The 22,205-nt window shown below is 41.1% G+C and overlaps 1 protein-coding gene across 7 annotated transcripts in view; it reads right to left on the minus strand.

The window, feature by feature from the left end:
- The window catches only part of PALM2AKAP2 (PALM2 and AKAP2 fusion), a 496,857-nt gene that overhangs the window by 124,157 nt on the left and 350,495 nt on the right, over nucleotides 1-22,205 (minus strand). For all 7 annotated transcript variants that reach the window (XM_032635250.1, XM_032635254.1, XM_032635248.1 and 4 more), the window contains one exon: nucleotides 15,289-15,374. In XM_032635250.1, the coding sequence (XP_032491141.1) occupies nucleotides 15,289-15,374 (86 nt within the window). The remainder of the gene's footprint in view (nucleotides 1-15,288; nucleotides 15,375-22,205) is intronic.

Consider the following 22,205-nt stretch of genomic DNA (forward strand, 5'->3'; position numbering starts at 1 on the left):
CTGCCCTCTGCCTGAACTCCAGACTCACACCTGACCTCTCCACTTGGATGACTAGAAGTCATCTTAAACTTAACAAGTGCCCAGAAAATTCTTAATTTCCTCCCCAAATCTGCTCCTCCCATAGTCTTGCCCACCTGGTTAAAGACAGACTCCATTCTTCCAGCCACAACCATGTCACTCCCATCTGACAATATTCTGATTTATTTTTCTCCAAAGCACTTATCATCGTCTTTCATATAATATACCTGCTTGTTTGTTTCTTGTCTATCTCCCCTTACTAAAAAGTAACCTACATGCATACAGGATTATAGTCTCTTTAGTTAATTTCTAGATGCCCACAGCTTGGCATAGAGTAGGTGCTAATTAAAATTTGCTGAATAAATGAAAAAAATGTGTTCATGGAGCTTACATCCTAATACAGTGTGAAGAATGGGGAAAGATCAAAAAAAAACAACAAGGGAAAAGAATGCCAGATAATGTGAAATAAGATAACAGGATAGAAAATCAAAGGTCAGTTGAATTAACACATGTAGCTATTAGAAATATATTATTGTCAGGAGGTGGTAACTGTTATAAAGAAAAATAAGGCAGGGGAAAGGGATGACATTGATGGCCCACTGGGAGTGGGTACTATTTTATACAGTATGGTCAAGAAGAGACTCCTTAATGAGGTGACATTTGAGCAGAGAACTGGAAAAAGGAGTGAGCCATGAGATATTGAAGGGAAAAGCATTTCAGCACAGGAAACAGCAGCTGTGGCAACACTGACCAACCATGTGTAGAGCAGCCAGGAGGCCTTCACAGCTGAGGAGGGGTAGATGAGGGGAGGGTGGCAGTGAGTGAGCTCAGAAAGAAAACAGGCCAGGCCAAATCATGAGGACCCCACAAGCCTTGATAAGGATTTGGGATTATTTTTTTCTTGAATAAGATGTAAAGCCACTCATTTATTTTAAGCAGATAAATGACAAGTTGTTTTAAAGATCACTGTGGCTGCTACTATATAAGGTCTGTACTACAGGCGGGAAAAGGAGTAGCCAGGAGACCACTTAGAAGCTATTGTAGTAATCTTGGCAAGAGGTGACAATAGCTTAAACTAGGATGGTCATGGTACAGTGGTGATAGTAATGGTGGAATCAGATTCTAGACATAATTGGGAGAAGAAGATGCACCAGGCACATGGCAGGAAGCGTCGCACTTACAAGACATTCAATAGCTATTTATCAGCTGCATGCGCATATACTTCTTATTCTCATTACAATAAAATGTTCTTTTTAAATTCAAAAAATCCCCATTTGATTATTTTTCTAAGAAATTTCTTTTCAACAAAATACCAACTCACCAAAACAGACTTCTGAAGTACATTGGGTAAAGTAGATCCTGAACTTTTGAAACACTAAACAAACTAGATTGTCCCATAAGATGATTTCCAAGAAGAATTTAGTGTTTCATATGCAAGGACCACACTGACCCTTAAATTTCTAACATTTATCATGGGTGAGTTCAACTGGCCTTTCTTTTTTTTCTGCTATTATCTGTAAAAATAGCTCTTTTCAGATACATCACTTGCACAAAGAATGTGTGGCTTGAAAGTTATTGACTGGGAAAGCAGACCCATGCCTTTTCTTTGCTATGGACCTGAACTCCAAGGAAATGGCTGGTTGTGAAGTTAACTGGCTCAGCATCACCTGAGAAAAGGACAAGCATGTGTGGATGACAGGCAGGAGGTGGTCCGGAGTCATGGGTAGGAGGATGTGCTCTGGGGGCCAAACCCTTATTCCTCCACTGATTCTGGGTGGGACCTTTCACAGGTGACTTTACCTCCCTGTGTCTCAGTTTCAGCTTCCTAGCCTTTAAAATGGAGACAATTACATAGTATCTATATCATGGGTTTGTGGTGAGCACTGGTTGAGTTAATGCTTACAGAGACCAAAGAACCCACCATTTAGATTCTCAGTAGATGGTAGCTGTTATTATTCATCTATGCTGGTCTGCTGCTCTGTAACTGCCCTGGGGCCAGTCCAAAGAGCCAGATCAGTCTTAGCTCAGAAGGGTTCTTGACTAATGCCTTCTCCTGGGGGATTACAGCTATTTAGCTATTTTCCTATCATTAATTTTTTTTATTGAAGTAGAGTTGATTTACAATGATTCAGGTATATAACAAAGTGATTCAGTTATATATATATATATATAATTTTTTAAAGAGTTTTTTCCATTATAGGCTATTATGAGATATTGAGGGCTTCCCTGGTGGCTCAGTGGTTAAGAATCCGCCTGCCAATGCAGGGGACATGGGTTCGAGTCCTGGTCCGGGAAGATCCCACATGCCGCAGAGCAACTAAGCCCGTGCGCCAGACTACTGAGCCTGCACTCTAGAGCCCGCGAGCCACAATTACTGAAGCCCACGCGCCTAGAGCCCGTTCTCCGCAACGATAAGACACCGCAATGAGAAGCCCATGCGCTGCAACGAAGGGTAGCCCCTGCTCGCTGCAACTACAGAAAAGCCCGAGTGCAGCAACAAAGACCCAACGCAGCCAAAAATAAAATAAATAAAAAATTTAAAAAGGTATTGAATATAGTTCCCTGTGCTATACAGTAGGTCCTTGTTGTTTATCTATTTTATATACAGTAGTGTGTATCTGTTAATCCCAGATTCCCAATTTATCCCTCCCCCCTTTCCACTTTGGTAACCATAAGTTTGTTTTCTGTGCCTGTGAATTTATTTCTGTCTTGTAAATAAGTTCATTTGTATTATTTTTTTAGGTTCCACATATAAGCAATATCATATGTCTTTGTCAGTCCTGTCATTAAATTTTAATTAAAATAACCTCCCATTTATTAAAGAAATACTCATTGTATGGAAAGCAATAAACTGTGGGCTGTGGAATATTACAGACCTAGGACTGATTCCTGTCTCCACTCCTACAGATTTTGTGACCTTGGGAACATCACCTTTTCAGAGCATGGAGCTCTTCAAATAAACGAAACAAGGGTCCCTCTTTCACGGTACAGTTGTGAGTGTTAAGTGAAATAACATAGTGTCTGACCCTTAGTGAATGCTGGGAAAAAGAAAGGGAGTGAATGGGGAGGGAAGGAATGAGGAAGGAAGTAAGGAAGGAAGGGAAGGAGGAAGGAAAAAGAGAAGAGAGGGAAGAAGAGAAGAAACAAGGGTGAGAAAAGAAAATAGGAAGGGTGGGTCAAAGACTATTATAGGATAAGAAAGTTTGATAAAATCCGTATGGAGGAAAAAGGTTTATTTTAATAAACTGTTAAATACTATGAAGAATGCTTAGAAACAGGATGCATATTTTTGTTTGAAAAAGAAAAATATTCTTTGCCTCTTTTGCAATGCCTTTTCTCTTAAGAGGGATTTTCCTATGTCATTCATGGGATAAACTTGGAAATTTTTCTCATATTTGGGTTTTCTTCATCTTTTCTTTGTAGGAACCAACATATATAAAACACATTAAGAATAATAAGAATAATAATTCTTCCTGGATGTTTGTCTATTTCTCAACTTAAGCTTTTCATTTTCAAAATTTCCAAAGGATTTACTGCCATAAATTTGAAAAATCACCCTCAGAATTTGAACGTGTTTAGATACAGTACACCACAGGTAAGAACATGCAACATAACACTCAATACGTTTTTTTTTTTAAACCTAGAAGTTAAGAAATGCTGTATAACAGAAATACACGTATCTTAGGAAAAACTAAGAGAAACAGCTCCAAGCTCAGGCATGGTGGGTATAGTGGTCTCCTAATAAATATTGCAGGACATCCGTAGGCTGAATTTCTCCAGATTCAAAGAAAGGTCTATTTATTCACTGTCAGCCCAGCTTCCCTTATTTATTGAAGAGCCAGTCTGTTTTTATCAAATTCATGAATCACTGCAGTCGAATGATAATGAAATGTAATCAGAATGTTGATAGGATGTAAACCCAAGGGCAAGCCTGAAAAACAACCACATCTCCAGGATGAAAATCTGATCTTATCCCACCAGTTAAACTCCAGTTTTGCACTTGAAGAACAAATACAAACAGAACTACATAAAAGCTCTCTTATTGATCAGGGGCTGTGAGACCTACTTTATCTGCCTGCATAAGAGCATCACCATTTTGTTCTACCAGGGGAAGCAGTACGACATAGTTAAGAACAAGGGCTGGGAAAAAAAAAAAAAAGATCAAGGGCTGCCTGGTTAGATCTGGGCTCTGAGACTCTGCTGTGTGTTTTTGGACAAGTTACTTTGTGTCTCTGTACCTTTTCTTCCTCTGTAAGTTGGAGATGCTCATGGTACCCATCTCATACGGTTGTGTAAGAAATAAATAATACCCTAAGCAGTGGGCAATGCCTGACACATGGAAAGTTCTCGATAAATGTTAGCTATTATTCTCATTCATTTTTCTAAACTGAAATTCACTAGAAAATTCATCACATTAGAGATCAAAGCTCACAGTCTCTGAGCATATGGAGAATATGATGACTGATCCATTACCTTACCTTCTAGCCCAGATCCCTTTGGAGAGGGAGTGGGGATTGTGGCTACCGGTACCTTTTTCTTTTTAGGAATATACATGATAATGTTGAGCTAAAATAAATGTCACATTTCCACTGTCTCATTTCTGAGGAAGAAGCAATTGTTGCAACAGTAATAATCTCAGGTGACATCAAAACAGCCCGACTCCTGGCATGTAAATCTCTCAGCACTTTGAAGCCTGTTCTCCTAGCCAGTGGAGCAATCACCTTGCCTGAGCACGTATCCTCCTTTTATATACAACTTACATGTGTGTCAGATTTTCTCTGTTAACTACTAGTTTTCACTGCTACAGAAAAAAGCAAGGAGGAAGGTCATTGAGGATGGGTAGAAGAAAGACACAGGAAAGGAAGGCATTGATAATTTATGAAGAGGAGTGCTAGATGCTCACTTAAACTATCTTAAGTGCTTGTATAATGAAGCAAGATCTTTCTGTGGATGAATCCAACAGATAGTTTCAGAGGATGATGCTAAAGATTTATGAGACCTCTGTGATACCGGACTTGTTTCAGGACAAAGCCTTTTGGAAACAGCCACGTGAATAATTTGTTTTTCAGGAATAACCTGTGACCATTCCAAACCCTCCCAGACATTAAGGATAATTTATTCATAAATAAACTAGATAGGCAAACTCTCGCCTAATGGGAACCAGTTGGCAACCTTTCAAGAGCACCAAAGACCGATGGTTCCCGCCGGTGGGTTCTGCGTTTGGATTGCTTGCCTTAGTTTTATGAGAAGTCAGACTTTGGTAACTGCAGATACGCCCTGCTTCAAAGCTAATTAGATTGGGCAGATCATTCATAAGAAGACAGGCTTATCTGCAAAATGGCTCTGACATACAGGACAGAGACTATTCTAGAGCTTTGTCATCATTAGTCGCTCCCACCCCTGGAATGCTAGAAATATGCATTGGAGGAAATGCACTGATGTACTCAGGAAATATTTGTGAATGTGTCAGAACTTTTGCTGGGAATATGCAGGCCACTGTCATCTGTTTCAGGAGGTGACCACCCAGAGAGAGGGGAACTTTACTAAGCCATAGACTAGGTAAAAGCACAAGAATATTTCATCGACGTTTTAAAACCTGGGATGATGACGCTCTCTGCAGGAAATGAAATCACTGATTGATAGCCCAGCTAAAAATGAAACCCCTAGAACAGGCTTCAGAAAAATAATAACGTGCCCAGATTGAGGAAAAGTCGTGTTTTTTGTTTTAAGTCAAGAGAAACAAACAAAGTGGGGGCAGAATTTCCCATGGTTTCACTTCATAGAGAAACCAGTGAGGTACATATCTTGGCATGGGTCAGGTTTGGAAGGCTTTATTTCTAGGAAAAAAAAAAAAAAAGTGGATCAGGAGAGATTCATTGATAGGTTATTAGTTTACTGTATAAACTGAACCTATATATCTGTCTGATTTAAAGCTTAATATAATGAACTTACTATGTGGTCATCCTGAAATGAATAAAGTCATAGTCATGGAAGAAATACAAAACCACAAATAATCTCAGAGCACAGCAATCAGATGCATTAAGCTGTTTCCTTTACCTCCTTTGCAATACCCCTCCCTGCCTGGGACTGCCAGACTTAGCAAATTAAAATATAGGATGGCCAGTTAAATTTAAATTTTGGTAACAAATAAACAATTTCTTAGTATGTCCCATGCAATGTTTGGCACATACTGATACTAAACAATTACTCGTTGCTTATGTAAAATTCAAATCTAACTGGGTGTCTAGTGTGTTATCTGGCAAAACTACTTTTGCCCCATCCTAGGACCTACTCTGCTTTAGCTGATAGTAAAATCAATTTGCATTCATCAACCCCTACGTAGAGAGGTTATAAAGTGTCTTTTCACCTGAGTTCCAACACTCACTCTGAGATCTTGGATAATTCATTTCACTTTGCTGAGCCCCAGTCACCACATCTGTAAAATGGGGGTGAATAAGAGTTCCTCCTTTGCAGGGCCATTTCGAGGACTATATGAAATGGTACATGTAAGGGCCGAGCATAGTACCCAGCTCATAGCAAATGCTCAGTCAATGTTAGCTATTATTGTCAGCAAGAGGACATGATGAATAAATAAAACAGCAGAGGAGAAGGTACCTGAGATCTTTCATTTGCCAGAATATTCCTTATCTCTACATATATAATGAGAGTTATCAATTGTGACTTCATTTATTTGACCTTCACTTTATTTGACACATAGGGAGCAACACATAGGACTAACGATAACCAATACTGATGCACCATATTATAGCGTACACCAGGGCATTTCACATCTGATTCCTTGTAATAATACAAAATGCATATTTAAAAAAAAATCAAGACAGTGATTCTCCAAGAGAGGGTATGGTGAACATTTAGCCAATAGCTAGTCCTGGAGTGACTCTTAACCCCCACTGTCATCCCCCTTTGAGATCCACCACTCTAAATAGTTTCAAGGACTAAAACAGTCTGCCATAAAAGAGTTCCTTCGGCAAGGAAGCAAATTTGGAACAATCTTTATGTATGTACCCAATGTAGAAAGGACTTCTGGTCCCAAATGTGTCTTTTTGTCCAGAGCCCCTGCACAAACAATCCTCTATGTCGTCACCGGCAAATACAAAGGACAACTGGTCAGCACTGCTGGCAACAGGAGGTCCTCAGCAGAACGGCTTTCTAAAGGCAGCTCGCAAAGAAAGCTGTAACCTGTGGCCTCTATTCACCACCGGAAGAGTCTAAATGCTTTTCCCTTTTTGTAACAGAGAACATCTGCCATTCCAGGAGAACAATCCCCCTCCCAGCAGTAAGTTGTACATACAGAGGCAACATCCTCTTTTTATGTGGCTCTCTCATGTCCTTGGTTAGGAAATGTGCCCCTTTCAAACGGTTTTACAGCCAGAACCCCCAACTTGCCTAACTGGTACCCACCTGCCTCTTGCCTAAGCACGACTGAAAAATATTGTATATGTGGTTAAATTAATTAAACAAGGAGGTCATTAGACAGAGGTGGCTCTACTGCCATGGAGACCCCCGACAACAAACCAAAATTTACGCTGTTATTGCCTCAAGGTTACAAAATCAAAACACTAAGGAGAAACAATACAAACGGCCAGTGAGGCTTTAAGTTACTGCCATTGCTTACTTTCCTTTCATTGCTTCCACCTTTTCTCTATAAAAGTCTCTCCCCAGCTCCTGTGGGCAGAGTGCTGCTAACCACTTCCGGTTTGGTGCTGCCTAATTTGAATGCATTTTTGTTCAAATACACTCTTAAAATCCTTACTATGGCTCAGTTTATCATTTTTTTTCGGTACGCGGGCCTCTCACTGCTGTGGCCTCTCCCGTTGCGGAACACGGGCTCCGGACGCGCAGGCTCAGCGGCCGTGACTCACGGGCCCAGCCGCTCCGCGGCATGTGGGATCTTCCCAGACCGGAGCACGAACCCTCGTCCCCTGCATCGGCAGGCGGACTCTCAACCGCTGCGCCACCAGGGAAGCCCCTCAGTTTATCTTTTAACAATGTAAATAAGTACAAGACTTCTTTCTGAGAAAAAAGTCCAAGGTGTGTACTAGAATGTCCTGTGCTCTTTTTTGCAAATACTTAGTTTTTAGTCTCTGTATATAAAACAAGAGGGTAAGGTAAAGACAGCATTTGGGACTTAGCTGGTATATTTGATTAAGATGGCAGCCAAATCACATTATTTCAGCCCAAGAGATATTTCTGTTAACATGGATCTTTGTACTTTTAACACGGATTGATGTAGTTCTGTAGTCATGAAATAAACACAATTCAAGAAAACAATGCAGATCCAAACAGGTGCAGTTGGTGGCTCCAGCTGAATAAAGGCAAGACACTTCCAGGATGTCAGCACTGGGCAGTTTACTCCTCAGGAGAAAGGACGCTCTGTGGCCAGCAAATTCCTTTAAGATCTAGTATGTAGCAGCTTCCTAGGAACTTTATTTTGGAAATATAAAGTTCTTAAATGCATGTAACATGACTGCCTTTCTAGCTTGCCCTGTCCAGAGGTTATTAAAATGCTAGGTTGAGGTTTAGCCATCTTACTTGCTTTTTACTCTTAAGAGGATATATTTAAAATCCCCTTGAGAGACAGCTAGATATTATTACATATAAACTGTGACACTGAAGTGGTTGCCAGGAGCTGAAGGCAGGAGGGGAATGGAGAGTTAGTATTTCATCGGGACAGAGTTACAGTTTGGGATAATGAAGAAGTCCTGGAGATGGATGGTGGTGATGGCTGCAGAACAATAAGAATGACATAATGCTAGTTAAAAATGGTTAAAAGTGTGATTTTTGTTATGTATCTTTTACCACAATAAAAAATATAACACTGATAGGTTAATAACCATGATAAAAACAAAAAAGCTGAGATGTGAGGGGAAAATAATCAGACAGAAGAGAGAGAGAGAAAGAAAAGAAAGGGAAAGAAATGGAAAGAAAAGAGATTGATGAGACACTCCTACCCCCTCCCAGGGCAGTGGTGGGAGAATGGCAGTGATCCTAAAAGGGAAAAGTGAACTGAGCCCCCTTCCCCCATCATCAAGAAGAGGGCCCCTCACTCAGAAAACATTGACTACACATCTGCAATAAAAGAATAACAGAATGTACCCTGTACCCTCTTGCACATAAAGGAAACCAAGCCATTGAAAAATTAACTGCATACAAATGGCCAATAAGCAGATGAAAAGATACTCAGCATCACTAGCTAACAGGGAAATGCACATCTAAAGCACAATGAAATGCCACTTGACACCCACTAGGATGGTTATAATCAAAACACAGACAATAGCAAGCATTGGTAAGATGTGGAAAAATCAGAACCCCCATCCACGGCTGGTGGGAGTGTAACATGGTGTAGCTACTCTGGAAAACAATCTGACAGTTCTTCAAACAGTTAAACACAGATTTACCACATGACCCAGCAATTCCACTCCTAGGTTCATATCCACGACAAAAGAAAACATGCGTCCACACAAAGACTTGTGCGTGAGTATTCGTAACAGAATTATTCATAACAGCCCAAACGGGGAAACAACCTAAAAGTCCATCAACTTGTGAATGGATTAGAAAACAAAGCAAAACTCTGGTATATCCATGAAATGAAATACTACTCGGCATTAAAAGAAATGAAATACTAATAGAGGTTACAACATGGATGAATCTCGAAAACACCATGCTAAGCAAAAGAAGCCAGACACAAAAGACCACACATTGTATGATTCCATTTACATTAAATGTCCGTAACAGGCAAACCTATAGAGACAGAAAGTAGTGCTTGGGATCGGGGGTGAAGTGGAGACAAACTAATAGGACATAATAGGGATCTTATTGGAGTGATGAAAATGTTATTAAACTGGATTATGATGATGGTAGGTAAATTTACTAGAAATTATTGTACACTTAAATGTGTGCTTTATGTTAGGTAAATTATGTACCTCAATTATGTTTAGAAAAAAAGGAATGGTGAAAAAAAGAACTGTGATTTAGGGATATCGGCTCGGTGCTTTGTGACCGCCTGGAGGGGTGGGATAGGGAGGGTGGGAGGGCAGGAGACGCAAGAGGGAAGAGATATGGGAACATATGTATATGTATAACTGATTCACTTTGTTATACAGCAGAAACTAACACACCACTGTAAGGCAATTATACCCCAATAAAGATGTTAAAAAAAAAAAAAGAACTGTGATTTAGAGGTACTAACAAGTGAGAAACAAAACACGGAGGAAAGTAGCATAAGAATAGATAAACAGATACACGTATATGTATAGCTATAGCTGATTCACTTTGCTTCAGGGGGATGTAGGCGATGGATTCTCTCGCTGTGATGAAAACATGTAAACTAAAGATTCTATGACAGAGAAAAAAAGAATAGATAAACAACAGGATCTACTCCATAGCACAGGGAACTATATTCAATATCTTGTAATAACCTATAATGGAAGAGAATCTGAAAAAGAACATATAGATATAGGTACCCGAATCACTTTGCTGCACACGTGAAACTAACACAACACTGTAAATCAACTACATTTCAAAAAAAAGAAAGAAAAAAGAAAAGAAAGCATAAAGAGAGGCACAAGAGACAGACCCCTCCAGTGAGAACACAGGAAGTAGGTTTGAGGAAAGGCCAGTGGTCCCCCTTAACTGCAGTCTAGACAGACACTGTCTTCATTTCTTCCTTCATATATTCGTTCATGCAAAAACAACTGACAATTGCACATGACAGGCTACACACTCGGTCAGGAGCTGGGATGCAGGTCCTCACAGAGACGACATTCCCGCAGGGGAGACCGGATCTCATGCGAGGACGCTGATGGTTATTTACGTGCCTGGCTCTGCAGGAGAAGCACTAGGGCCTTCAAGAGCACGTGACGATACTGGTCAGAAAGGCCTAATATTTGAGCCAAAGACTTGAATATAAATAGGGGTTGGCTGGGCTGGGAGAGAGAGGGAGGAAGAGGAAGGAAGCCTTGAATAAAAGCCATGGGGTTTTAAAAGACACAGCACCTGCCTAAGACAATCTCTGTCTAGACTGCAGTTAAGGGGGAACACTGGCCTTTCCTCAAACCTACTTACTCCCTGTGTTCTCATATGAGGGTCTGTCTCTTCTGCTTCTCTCTTATGCCACTTTCTTTTCTCTTTTATATATATATATATATATATATATATATATATATATATATATATATATATATATTTATTTATTTATGTATGGCTGTGTTGGGTCTTTGTTGCTTTGCGGCGAGCAGGGGCTACTCCTTGTTACGGTGCGCGGGCTTCTCAGTGCGGTGGCTTCTCTTGTGGAGCACGGGCTGTAGGTGCGCGGGCTTCAGTAGTTGTGGCTCGCGGGCTCTAGAGCACAGGCTCAGTAGTTGTGGCGCACGGGCTTAGTTGCTCCGCGGCATGTGGGATCTTCCCGGACCTGGGATCGAACCCGTGTCCCCCGCATTGTCAGACGGATTCTTAACCACTGCGCCACCAGGGAAGCCCTGGCTTGCCCTTTTTAAAAGATCATTCTGGTTACAAGTAGGCTGGGTGCAGAGGGCAAAAATAGGTCCAGAGACAGACATGATGGAAGATGGGGCCAGAAATGAAATTGCAGTTCTGAGCCTTAGTCGGTGTGCAAAAGAAATGGAACCAAAGGGTTTTGAACAGGGAGTCCCCAAGTCCTTTCTCAGACCAGATGGACAACCAGAGAGCCAAGGGCAGCGGTAGGGCTCCTGTGGCCACACCCCTTACTGCTTTAGTGGTACGCTAGACAACGTTTTCCCAAACTGACCCCCAAAATCACCAGCACTTGTTAAAAATGCTAATTCTCAAACCCGGATCTTCTGGATCTGCATTTTGAAAGGAGAAGCCTGGGAAGCTGTTTTTTTAAAATACTGCTCATCATTCTCATGGTCAGGCAAGTTTTAGAAAATATTGATCCATGCTTTAAAAAAAATCAATATCTAGCTAGACAAGCAGCAAAACAGATTAAAATATAATCTAGACGCTATCCCCAAATACGACTACCCTTTCCTTCTAGTGAATCGGGATTCAGGCTGAAAAAGGTTAATGGTTCTTTCAAAACAAGAAAAGGTGAAAACAACTTGTAAAGGCTGAGCATAGTATAATAAGAAAATAGTGATGAATGTGTGTAATATTGGCTTTCAGCCTCTATGGTATTGGCACTGTAGGTATAATTCTTGGGTAGATCCGAGTATATTGGTTTCCTAGGGCTACTGTAACAAATTACCACAAACTCGGTGGCTTACAACAACAAAAACTTATTCTCTCACAATTCTAGAGGCCAGAAATCCAAAATCAAGGTACTGGCAGGGCACTGCTTCCTCTGAAGTCTCTAGGGAAGAATACTTCCTTGCCTCTTCCAGCTTCTGGTGTTCTTTGGCTTGGGCTATATGGAACTCCAACCTCTGCCTCTGTCTCCTCTTGTGGCCTTCATCTCTGTGTTACCTCTTCTTATGTCTCTTATAAGGACACGTGTCATTGGACTTAGGTTCTACCTGGTTAGTCCAGGATGATCTCACCTCAAGATTCTTAATTACATCTGCAAAGACCTCTTTTCCAAATAAGGTCATAGTCACAGGTACCAGGGTTTAGGACTTGGACATGTGGTTTTGCGGGGAAGGAAAGGATTCACAATTCAACCTACTACATAGTGATTTTAAATTGTTCAGCAGGCCTACATGATACTCTTACCTGTATCAGTATTTAGAGGGTGTTTTTAACATAAATGCTCTTAGTTCAACATTCCTCAGAATGACAAAAGTCCGTTTATAAATGAATTCGTTCATCTGAGTCATGTATATTTTTAGAAGCATGACTCTGTCATTTCAAAATAAGACATGGTATTAAAAAGCCTCATATAGTAGACAAAACCATATTCAGACAACTGACATCACCAAAAAAGTGCCTTTTTCAGAAAGAGAATTTCTAAGCATGAGGAAAGGTACATCTATCTCAAGAAGAGTAACAGGGAGGAAATCAAGGTATTTTAGTGGTTTCTGCTGACATTCCCCTTAGGAAATGTCAGTGAATCAAGTTTTACTGTAATTAATGTTTTAACAGAACATTTTGCTTTCCCAGGGCAAAAAACAGGAGTGGCTGATATTACAAGGATGTATGGAGTAGCCATTAGAAACAGGAATAGCTGTAGAGGCATGAATATATGATGAGAAATCTGTAGTTAATTTATGAACATCAGGCACTTATAGACACAGAAAAAAATAATACTTTAAGATAAACACAGGGGGCTCCCCTGGTGGCGCAGTGGTTGAGAGTCCGCCTGCCGATGCAGGGGATGAGGGTTCGTGCCCCGGTCCGGGAAGATCCCACACGCTGCGGAGCGGCTGGGCCCGTGAGCCGTGGCCGCTGAGCCGTGGCCGCTGAGCCATGGCCGCTGAGCCTGTGCGTCCGGAGCCTGTGCTCCGCAATGGGAGAGGCCACAATGGTGAGAGGCCCGCATACCGCAAAAAAAAAAAAAAAAAAAAAAAAAAAAAGACACAGGGCAGGATGGATACATAAAGCAGTGTGGGGTGGGAAATAGCATGGTACCAAAGGAAAACAATTGATAATTGCTGCATAATTGGGAAACCTAACAGAAAAGATCTAAACAGAAGTGCTTCCCTAAATTACATCCACCTAGAGGTTTCAAAAATCATTTATTGAGAAGAGACTAGCCTTAATAGAGTAACTTAATAATATTTGTAGGAATTTATTGGAGGAGTAAATATATTTGTATTTTGCTTAACTTTTTAAAGTATATAGTGTTCTTTCTTCTGAGTGGGTTCAGTTCTTACGAACAAAAAATCCTCTGTTCTTATAAAACATTCCCAGGTATTCAATAAAAGAAGACAGAAAGAGAGGTTGAGAATGACATCGAAATTGAATAGACCCAAATAAAACTTTAGTCAAGATCCTGGTGCCAAAGAGGTGCACATTGATTAAATAGTAACCTTATAAAATGGGACTTAAGCAAAACTTGTGTGTATCAGAATACACCATTTGCTTTTATATAACAAACTCTGCAGGTACACTAGCAACACATCTCAGAAACTAATTCTTAAAATGATGACAGATTGCAAAATAGCACATCAAAATCCATCAAATTCTATCAGCATCCACCCCTCTCTATCCAACATGGCCAAAGATTTCTCAAACTTTGCACGAGTAGCCAGCAACACACCAATACATCATTGCAATATATATCATTGTCTTGCAAATTCTCCTAACATAATTACAAGCAAACTTGCAGCATGTGATAATTATTATTTAGATTAGTTGACTCTTTTAACCAATCAAGCTACTTTCCCATCTTATAATACATTTCACTGTGGTATGTTTCTTTGCTTTCTCTAACATCTTTAATACAGATAACACAAGTTCAGCCATCACATTACAAAGGAAAGCTTGAATAAATTCATCCTGTATATTCTTTTGTACAGCCTCTAATTAAAAACCCAGGAGGGAAATCACTCTAGTGATATCTCAATATAAAAAAGGACAATACTTTTTGTTTTTCCAAGAAAATTTCATAAGTGGCATTTATTTAAATTCTAATCATTCAAGCAAAAATGTTAGAAAGCCCTCCCACCCCCAGCCTTTGTTAAGTGAAACATAAACAGAATTCCAAGAGAGGAGGACCATTCCCTTGTGTCTATTCCAGTAATATAAGGGAAGTAGTTATGTCTGATATATTTTGCTACCGATTCCTTAATCTAGGCAATGATTACTAATTCATGCATTTAATTTGAACAATGATAATTAGGTTGATTTCCAGATGACTCATTTTGTAAACCTTTGGCCATTAGCATTCCAGGCAGAGTGGGCCATGTGCTGCCTTCCTGCTGACATCAGTGGAAATCGTGAGTCAAGATCAAAGCTACTTTATGCCTCTCTGACCTTTCTTCACAATGCACAGTGGGGCCTGGGTTTCTCAGCTCAGAATGTTCATATTTGCTTCACTGTCCCCACAGGGTTACCACTTACAGACAATCTACATGTAGATATTCACTGAAGATCCTACAACCGGTCCATTGGAAATCACAAGTCTTAGATTCTAGTTTTCAGGTGGCTTCCTAATCTGGATCCAAATTTCAGCAAATCTTATTCTGGTTGGCTCACCGAGGCTTCAGCGAACAGAGAGAGAACCCCAGTTGGGTGAGGGGCAGTGCTCATTTTGCCCCCAGACATCAGCCATACACTTACTTTCCTCTAGAGATGCACTTTGAGAATCACACTGGAGAAAGGATGCCTTACCTTGACAGTCATGTCTGCGCTGGACGTGTCTGTGGCTTTCGAGGTTATCGCATCTCCTGTTAGCACCACACTCTCCCACCCAACTCCTGAAAAAGAAAAATCAAAATGGTGCCATTTGAGCCAAGTGCGTTCAGCTGGTGTAGAGAGATCACTGTTTCGCAGCTTCCACGCCCATGTGACTTGAAAGGAAACCAATGATTACCCATAGTTTAACCGCCCGGCAGTTACCAGGAGAGCTTCCTTTCAGAGGTGTGGTCAGTCAGCACCTCCTGTTTTTATCTAATCTCCAAGTCTGGACTCATTATCTAAATCCTGTATTTTCTAAATAGTATTATTCCTAGTCCAGAGTGGAGAAGAGGTTAAAACGAACTCCTCCAGAATCCAGGCCTCATACTGAGGTCTTATTTGGAGCTTAAAGTGACCCCCCTAACACAGAAATCTGCACATCTGAATCCAATTCAACATCCAATAGCAATGACCTCAGATTATTCACTGTCCTAGATTCTACACAGCTGCTGGAAATAACTGAGACTTTACACTCACTTTTAAAATCTATATATATTTCTCCCCAAGTCTTAATGCCTGTTAGCTCCTTTTCTCTTAAGCTGTCAGACAGGCTCCAAGTGTGGACATCTGGCAAGATACAAGGTTTTGCTCTCTCCAACCTCAACAACAGAGATCAGCGGCTGGTGTTTGGAAATACCCATGATCACAGTACAGTAAAACGACACTAATTTAGATGCAATTATGTGTGTGAATGGAGGTGGAATGGTCTACAATAGTGAAAAGTTTGAAGTAATGACAAGTATATTTTTAAAAAACAATATTGAAAGTAAAGTCCTCTTCTTACAAGCTAAGAAGGCAATACTTAGCAGAGCTTCTCAGGGTCCACTTTAATACGCAGATAGAAATTTTATAATTGGTATAATAACTGCCTACTGGGATATAAGCGCTCATAGCTTAAAGTATTGAAAAGATTGTTTCCTTAAACAGACTAAAATTGTGTAATATTAATTTACATTATTGATTTTCTTGAATAATTTTCTCTAAGGGTAACTTGAGGGCAATATTCATGCCGGATCTGTGTGTATCACCCAAATTCCAAATTTCAACTGTCTAGCATTATGTTAAATGAGGACCGGCACATTTTCCTGTTTGCCACAGAGTAAATATTTTAGGCTCTGAGGTCAGACCACTTCTGTTGCAGCTTCTCAAGCTGCCATTATAGAGGAAAGCAGCCAAGATAACATAAAAACAAATGGACACAGCTGGGTTCCAATAAAACTTTACTTACAAAACCAGGCGCTGGGCTGTTTTGGCTCATGAGACGTGCTTTACCAGCCTCTGTGCTAAATCAAGAAACCAGAGATGTGTCCAGGAAAGACTGTGATACTTCAGCATTTTTCTAAGGATCAACTGGACAAATCAGGTGGTGAAACTATAACAACTGTTTGCAATTACATGGCACTTTAAATAAACTAATAGGAGATTAATTAAATGTTAATACATTAGCACTGGTTGCATTGCCTTGTTTTATATTCTGAATGCTTGAGAGCCTCATTTCACAGGAAATACGCACAATGGATTACTCAAGATCCATGGGCTATAATTTATTGCAAAGTACAAATAATTGTCTCTCACTGGGTTGTAAAAATTGGGTCAGAGAAGTTTGATGACTTGCCCTACAATTTCCTCTCAGGGAGGTTGTGGGCTTTGTCTTAAATGCACGTTTCTGGGAAAGAAATCTTTGCTCCCACATGAATAGATTATTTCCCAGACACATCTTGCATTTAACTAAAGCCCCTCCTGGTTTAAGCCACTGTTGGTGCCTGTTGGATCTGGCTGGCAGAGACATACAGATGTTGGGCATGATGGACAAATATATGATATTTAATTACGGAATCATTTGAATTATTGTTCAGCAAATACTCGGTCCCCTTCTCTCCCACTGTGGGAGAAACTGTCTTCCCTGTCCTACTGATGTTTGCTTTGACCAATGGGATTTTAGTGGATATCATGCAAGCAAAGGTTTGAAATGGGTTTGTGTGGTGATGTTTGTCCTCTTGCACTTCTGCTCTAGCATGAGAAGGACATGTCCCAGTTGGCCTGCAAGGAAATGAGAGTCATGGGGACCAGACTTGGACCCAATCCACACCTTGCAGCTGAGCCAAGTGTAGATCAGCCAACCCCTAGCCCAACTGCATATGCATGACAATAAAAGTGACTGAGTTTGGGGATGATTTGTCAAGCAACGTTATTGTAACAATAGCTAATAGATGCAATCTATAACGAAAATCATAGATGAAAATCATTTTGGATAAAGTATTTCATTTTTAACTATGCAAATATAATTCCCTTTGTTGCATAAAATTCATTTACAAGTATTAATTCCCATCTCTCTCTATATATTACATCTCACTTTGGGAAGAATCTTTTCTCTGCTATAATCATTCCTTTCATAAGCAGTACTATCTTTATGAAAGGATATATGGCCACAAGAAAGAGCTACGAGACAAAAATATATGTGTATTCTCAGAATTTTAGCCTGCAGTCAAGAAACCACTTCAGAATTCATGGCAAGCGTGAGAGAAAATAGATATAACATTTCAACTTAAAAATGTTATTAATCCTGATAATAAGTTGTGACGACAGAAAAATCTTACTTTAAAAGAGAGAAGCAAAATTCCTTCCAGGTAGAAAGCTGTTTTTGGAGAACAAAGCAACTTTACGAGCCATTTGAGTATGAAAAGGTGGAAGGAAAAGAAAAATGGAAGAGGTCCATTTAGAAGAAGGAGAGTAGCTGAAAAATGCTGGAACAAGAGTTGGCAGTAAGAAATTCCCAGGGGGTGATAAAAACGACTTTTGAGAACAGTGGTGTTTTAAAAATCAATCTTAAATTATTCATCATGCTGTGTCAGGATGTAATTCTCCTCTTACTCTCATACCTTCAGAGAAGATCTGTCTTTCACCATTGTGTTCTATTGGTGTTGTTGACTGGAAATTAATAAGGTCCCACATTTGGACCTCAGGGTAGAGAGAAGAGAGCAGCCATCTGTACATGGGAGCTCCCTGCAAAAGTGGAGTCTGAGAAGGACATGATAATAAGACTCTTGGAGAGGGTACTAGACCCGCACACTACACCTGATAGGGCTACGGGTCAATTTTCTTTCATAACCAATGTACAAGAGATCCTCCCATTTTGCAGACTTGAAGATGCAAGATGACTGACATGTCTTTATTGAATGATGCTTAAACATGTAAAAAAGCCACTTCTATTTCCAAAATAGTGATTGTACCACACGTGGGTAGGGGGGTAGCTTAGATTGTTTGTTTGAGATTCCTTCAGTGCTAGGATTTTATCAACAACTTTCAATGTTGATTTTTATCAACATACATATATAATTTGATATATAATATAGAACATATATATTTCACATATATTTCTACCTACTGTACTTTCAAATAACCACTTTTATATCCCCCCTTCTCCCTTTGCTCAACCCCTTATTTATAACTTTTTTGAGAAAATATATTTTATATTATTTCTACAATCCCTAGCAATACTACTACTATCTTAATTACATTTTTAAAAGACTGGATCAAACCTTCAGGAAAAAAATAACTTCTCTCTCCCAGAAGAAAATAAGTTTGCATTTCCCTGTAGTGGAAAAATTGAGACCCGTCTACTTGTAGCTGAGGGATGCTTATGAATACTCCATCAGGGACAGTTTTATGAAGATCTTGCAGGAATAAATCAAATCCACCATGAATTTGTCGCTGTTCCTTTTTATACACCTCCTTACTTAGCTACACAGTCAGATAAATACATCCCTTTGCCCAAGCTTCCCGTTCCCTGGCGTCCACATCCCTGGGTCTCTGTTCCCAGGGCACACTCTACTGATTGGCTTGGCCACTCTCTCTGTCGATTTCTGTTGGGAATAATATGTGTGCGGTTGACAGGGCAGTGCAAGCAAAAGGAAGGAGGCTGGGCTCAACCCTGGCTGGAGAAGCCAGGGGCATACCTGAGGACCAGCAAGGAGAGGGTTTGAGCTGGTAGCAGGTAGCCACGAGGTCTTGAGCAGGGTAAACTATAGGCAAGCTGATTCTGTGCGTTTGAACAAAGGGACTAGACTGAACAGTGGAGAGGGCGAGCAAACTAAGGAGGCAGGCTTGGTGGGGAAGCAACTGATGGCATCCCAGGAAACACTGGGTGACTTCCTTAGTTTTGATCCTGGCTAGTACTAAAAATAAATAAAAATTAAGGGTCCAAGGCTTAGAGGGAGAGGGTAGAACTGCACGGGAGGATGCTAATTGTACCCAGACGCCCTGGAATCACCATGTGTCACGAGGTGAAAGCAGATTAAGAAAGAGAGGAAGACAGGTCAGCATGGACTCTTATGTGCAAGAGAATGGACCTTTGCTCTAGCCCATCTGTCCACACAGATTCTAGACAGATCGTTGGACAAAGTGGGTGGCCAAGGTGGTCATTAGTGCTGTTCACCAAAGGCTCCTGGTTCCTTCCTCTCATGGACACGTAACAGGATTTCACTTCCTGGCCCCCTTAGAGTTGGGGAGGTCATGTGACTAGCTCTGGCTGATAAGTGTGGGCAGCAGTAGCATGGATCACTTCCGGCCGGAGCATTTAACTGCTGATGGACGACCCTCCAGGGTACCCTTCCCCTCCACCACGGTGAATGGCAATGTTCTAGACAGTGGCGATTCTACTGGCCTAAGGCCCAGCCGAGAGGGTAACACAAAGCACAGACACAGCCAGCCCACAATAGCCATGTAACATGAATGAGAACTAAACCTTTATTATTTTAAGCCAAAGGATTGGGGCTGTTTATTACAGTAGCATAACATAGCCCAGCCTTAGGAAAGGAAGGAGCCCTTCCAGACCCGCCATCCCCATCGACCTCCAGTTCCCATTACAGAGAGTTCTTCGGACAAATCTGTATCTATCCTCTAAATACATTCTACCATTTAAATATCGTCTCCTCAACCAGGTTCTAATCGCCCATACTTTCTACTTCCTTGGGGGTCACTCTCTGATTCCACGGTGCCCCCGTGCTTATTGCACAGGTCGGTTGCATCTCACGAAGGATGTAGGTTCTAAAGACAAAAGGCACAAACCTGCAAGATCAAAACTGCCCTTGAGATATTCCAGCTCTGTCATATCATGTACTTACGGGAATCAAGATTCTCAGTGTAGAAGAAGATACAGATGTAATACAGAAAAAGTTCAGTAAAGCCATGTATTTGAATTGGAAATACCAGAATAAACACATGAGATGAGTTACATTTAAAAATTAGGGACTTCCCTGGTGGCGCAGTGGTTACGAATCTGTCTGCCAATACAGGGGACACGGGTTCGAGCCCTGGTCTGGGAAGATCCCACATGATGCGGAGCAACTAAGCCCATGCGCCACAACTACTGAGCCTGTGCTCTACAGCCCACGAGCCACAACTACTGAAGCCTGTGTGCCGCAACTACTGAAGTCCATGCGCCTAGAGTCCGTGCTTCACAACAAGAGAAGCCACCACAACGAGAAGCCCACATGCAGCAACGAAGACCCAACACAGCCACAAATAAATAAATAAATAATAAAAATTAAAATTAGGGCTTCCCTGGTGGCACAGTGGTTGAGAGTCCACCTGCCGATGCAGGGGACACGGGTTCGTGCCCTGGTCCAGGAGGATCCCACATGCTGCGGAGCGGCTGGGCCTGTGAACCATGGCCGCTGAGCCTGCACGTCCGGAGCCTGTGCTCCGCAATGGGAGAGGCCACAGCGGTGAGAGGCCCGCGTACAGCAAAAATAAATAAATAAATAAAAAATTAAAATTAAATGTGTGTATGGATACATGTAAAAAAAAAACCAAAAAACTGCCCTTGAAAATTCGTCAAATCTCCCATACTGTCCAATTAGCACCGTACTTCAGAAAGCCCAACAGAGCCACTTTTGCTCCAGCTTTGGAACAGACCATTTCTCCTGTTAAGTACCAGATGATGCTGTTGGCTTGTACTAAGGATCACGTTGTACAAAACGATACAGATCTTGAAACTAGGATTTCTCTGTGTTTGAAGATGCTCAGAATATGAAAGATAGAAGGAGCTAAGACTAACAGCTGGAACAGCAGAAGAATACCTCCCTTGTCATCCTCTTACTGGGGTGTATGATTGACAGTGCTTTTAGCCAAAGGTAATCAAAAGCCTATTTAATAAAGGCTTAAACAACAGAGGATAGACTGGCTCATGTCACAAGAAGTCCCAAGGTAGTTTGGTTGCAGAGGTAGTTAATTCAATGGCTCCATGGCCTCACGGCCTTAGTTTGACCTCTCTGCAATGCTCTTGACTCTCCTCTGGGGTCCCAAGATGGACACAGCAGTTCCATGTGTCACAAAAACATCCAGTAGCACAAGAAGGGAGGAGTTAATACGCCTTCCACAGAAGCACCCTCCTCTCACACCCAAGCCGACCCCCAAAGTCTCACTGGTCAGAAACAGAGCATAAGTCTATTCCTAACCCAACCATGGAAAAAGGGAATGGAATTATCAAAACTGGCTTGGAGCTAATGAATCAAGATTTACCCTCTGGGTCGGTGAGGGTCTCAGCCTTCTCTGAGCACATGGCCACCTGGAGGATAAACAGAGGGACAAAACAAGATCTCGGCAGGCAAAAAAGAAGGGGACAGGTTGGTGGCTGTCAGACAAGCACCAGTAGGGTCTGTCACAAGAGGACGGGCACATAGATTGGAATAGCAGGCAGGATCCCTGACAGTTTTAAAATTTCTATTTTTCTTCTTCCTCTCATTACTTTAGTTAAAAATACACAGTCGAATTCGTGTAAGTACAATACACAGATGATGCCGGGACTCAGCCCTGCCTTCCAGCGCCAGCTCCTCAGGGTGACGGTGTCT

Source organism: Phocoena sinus, chromosome 6 (assembly GCF_008692025.1).
Source record: "Phocoena sinus isolate mPhoSin1 chromosome 6, mPhoSin1.pri, whole genome shotgun sequence".
NCBI classification, from domain to species: Eukaryota; Metazoa; Chordata; class Mammalia; order Artiodactyla; family Phocoenidae; genus Phocoena; species Phocoena sinus.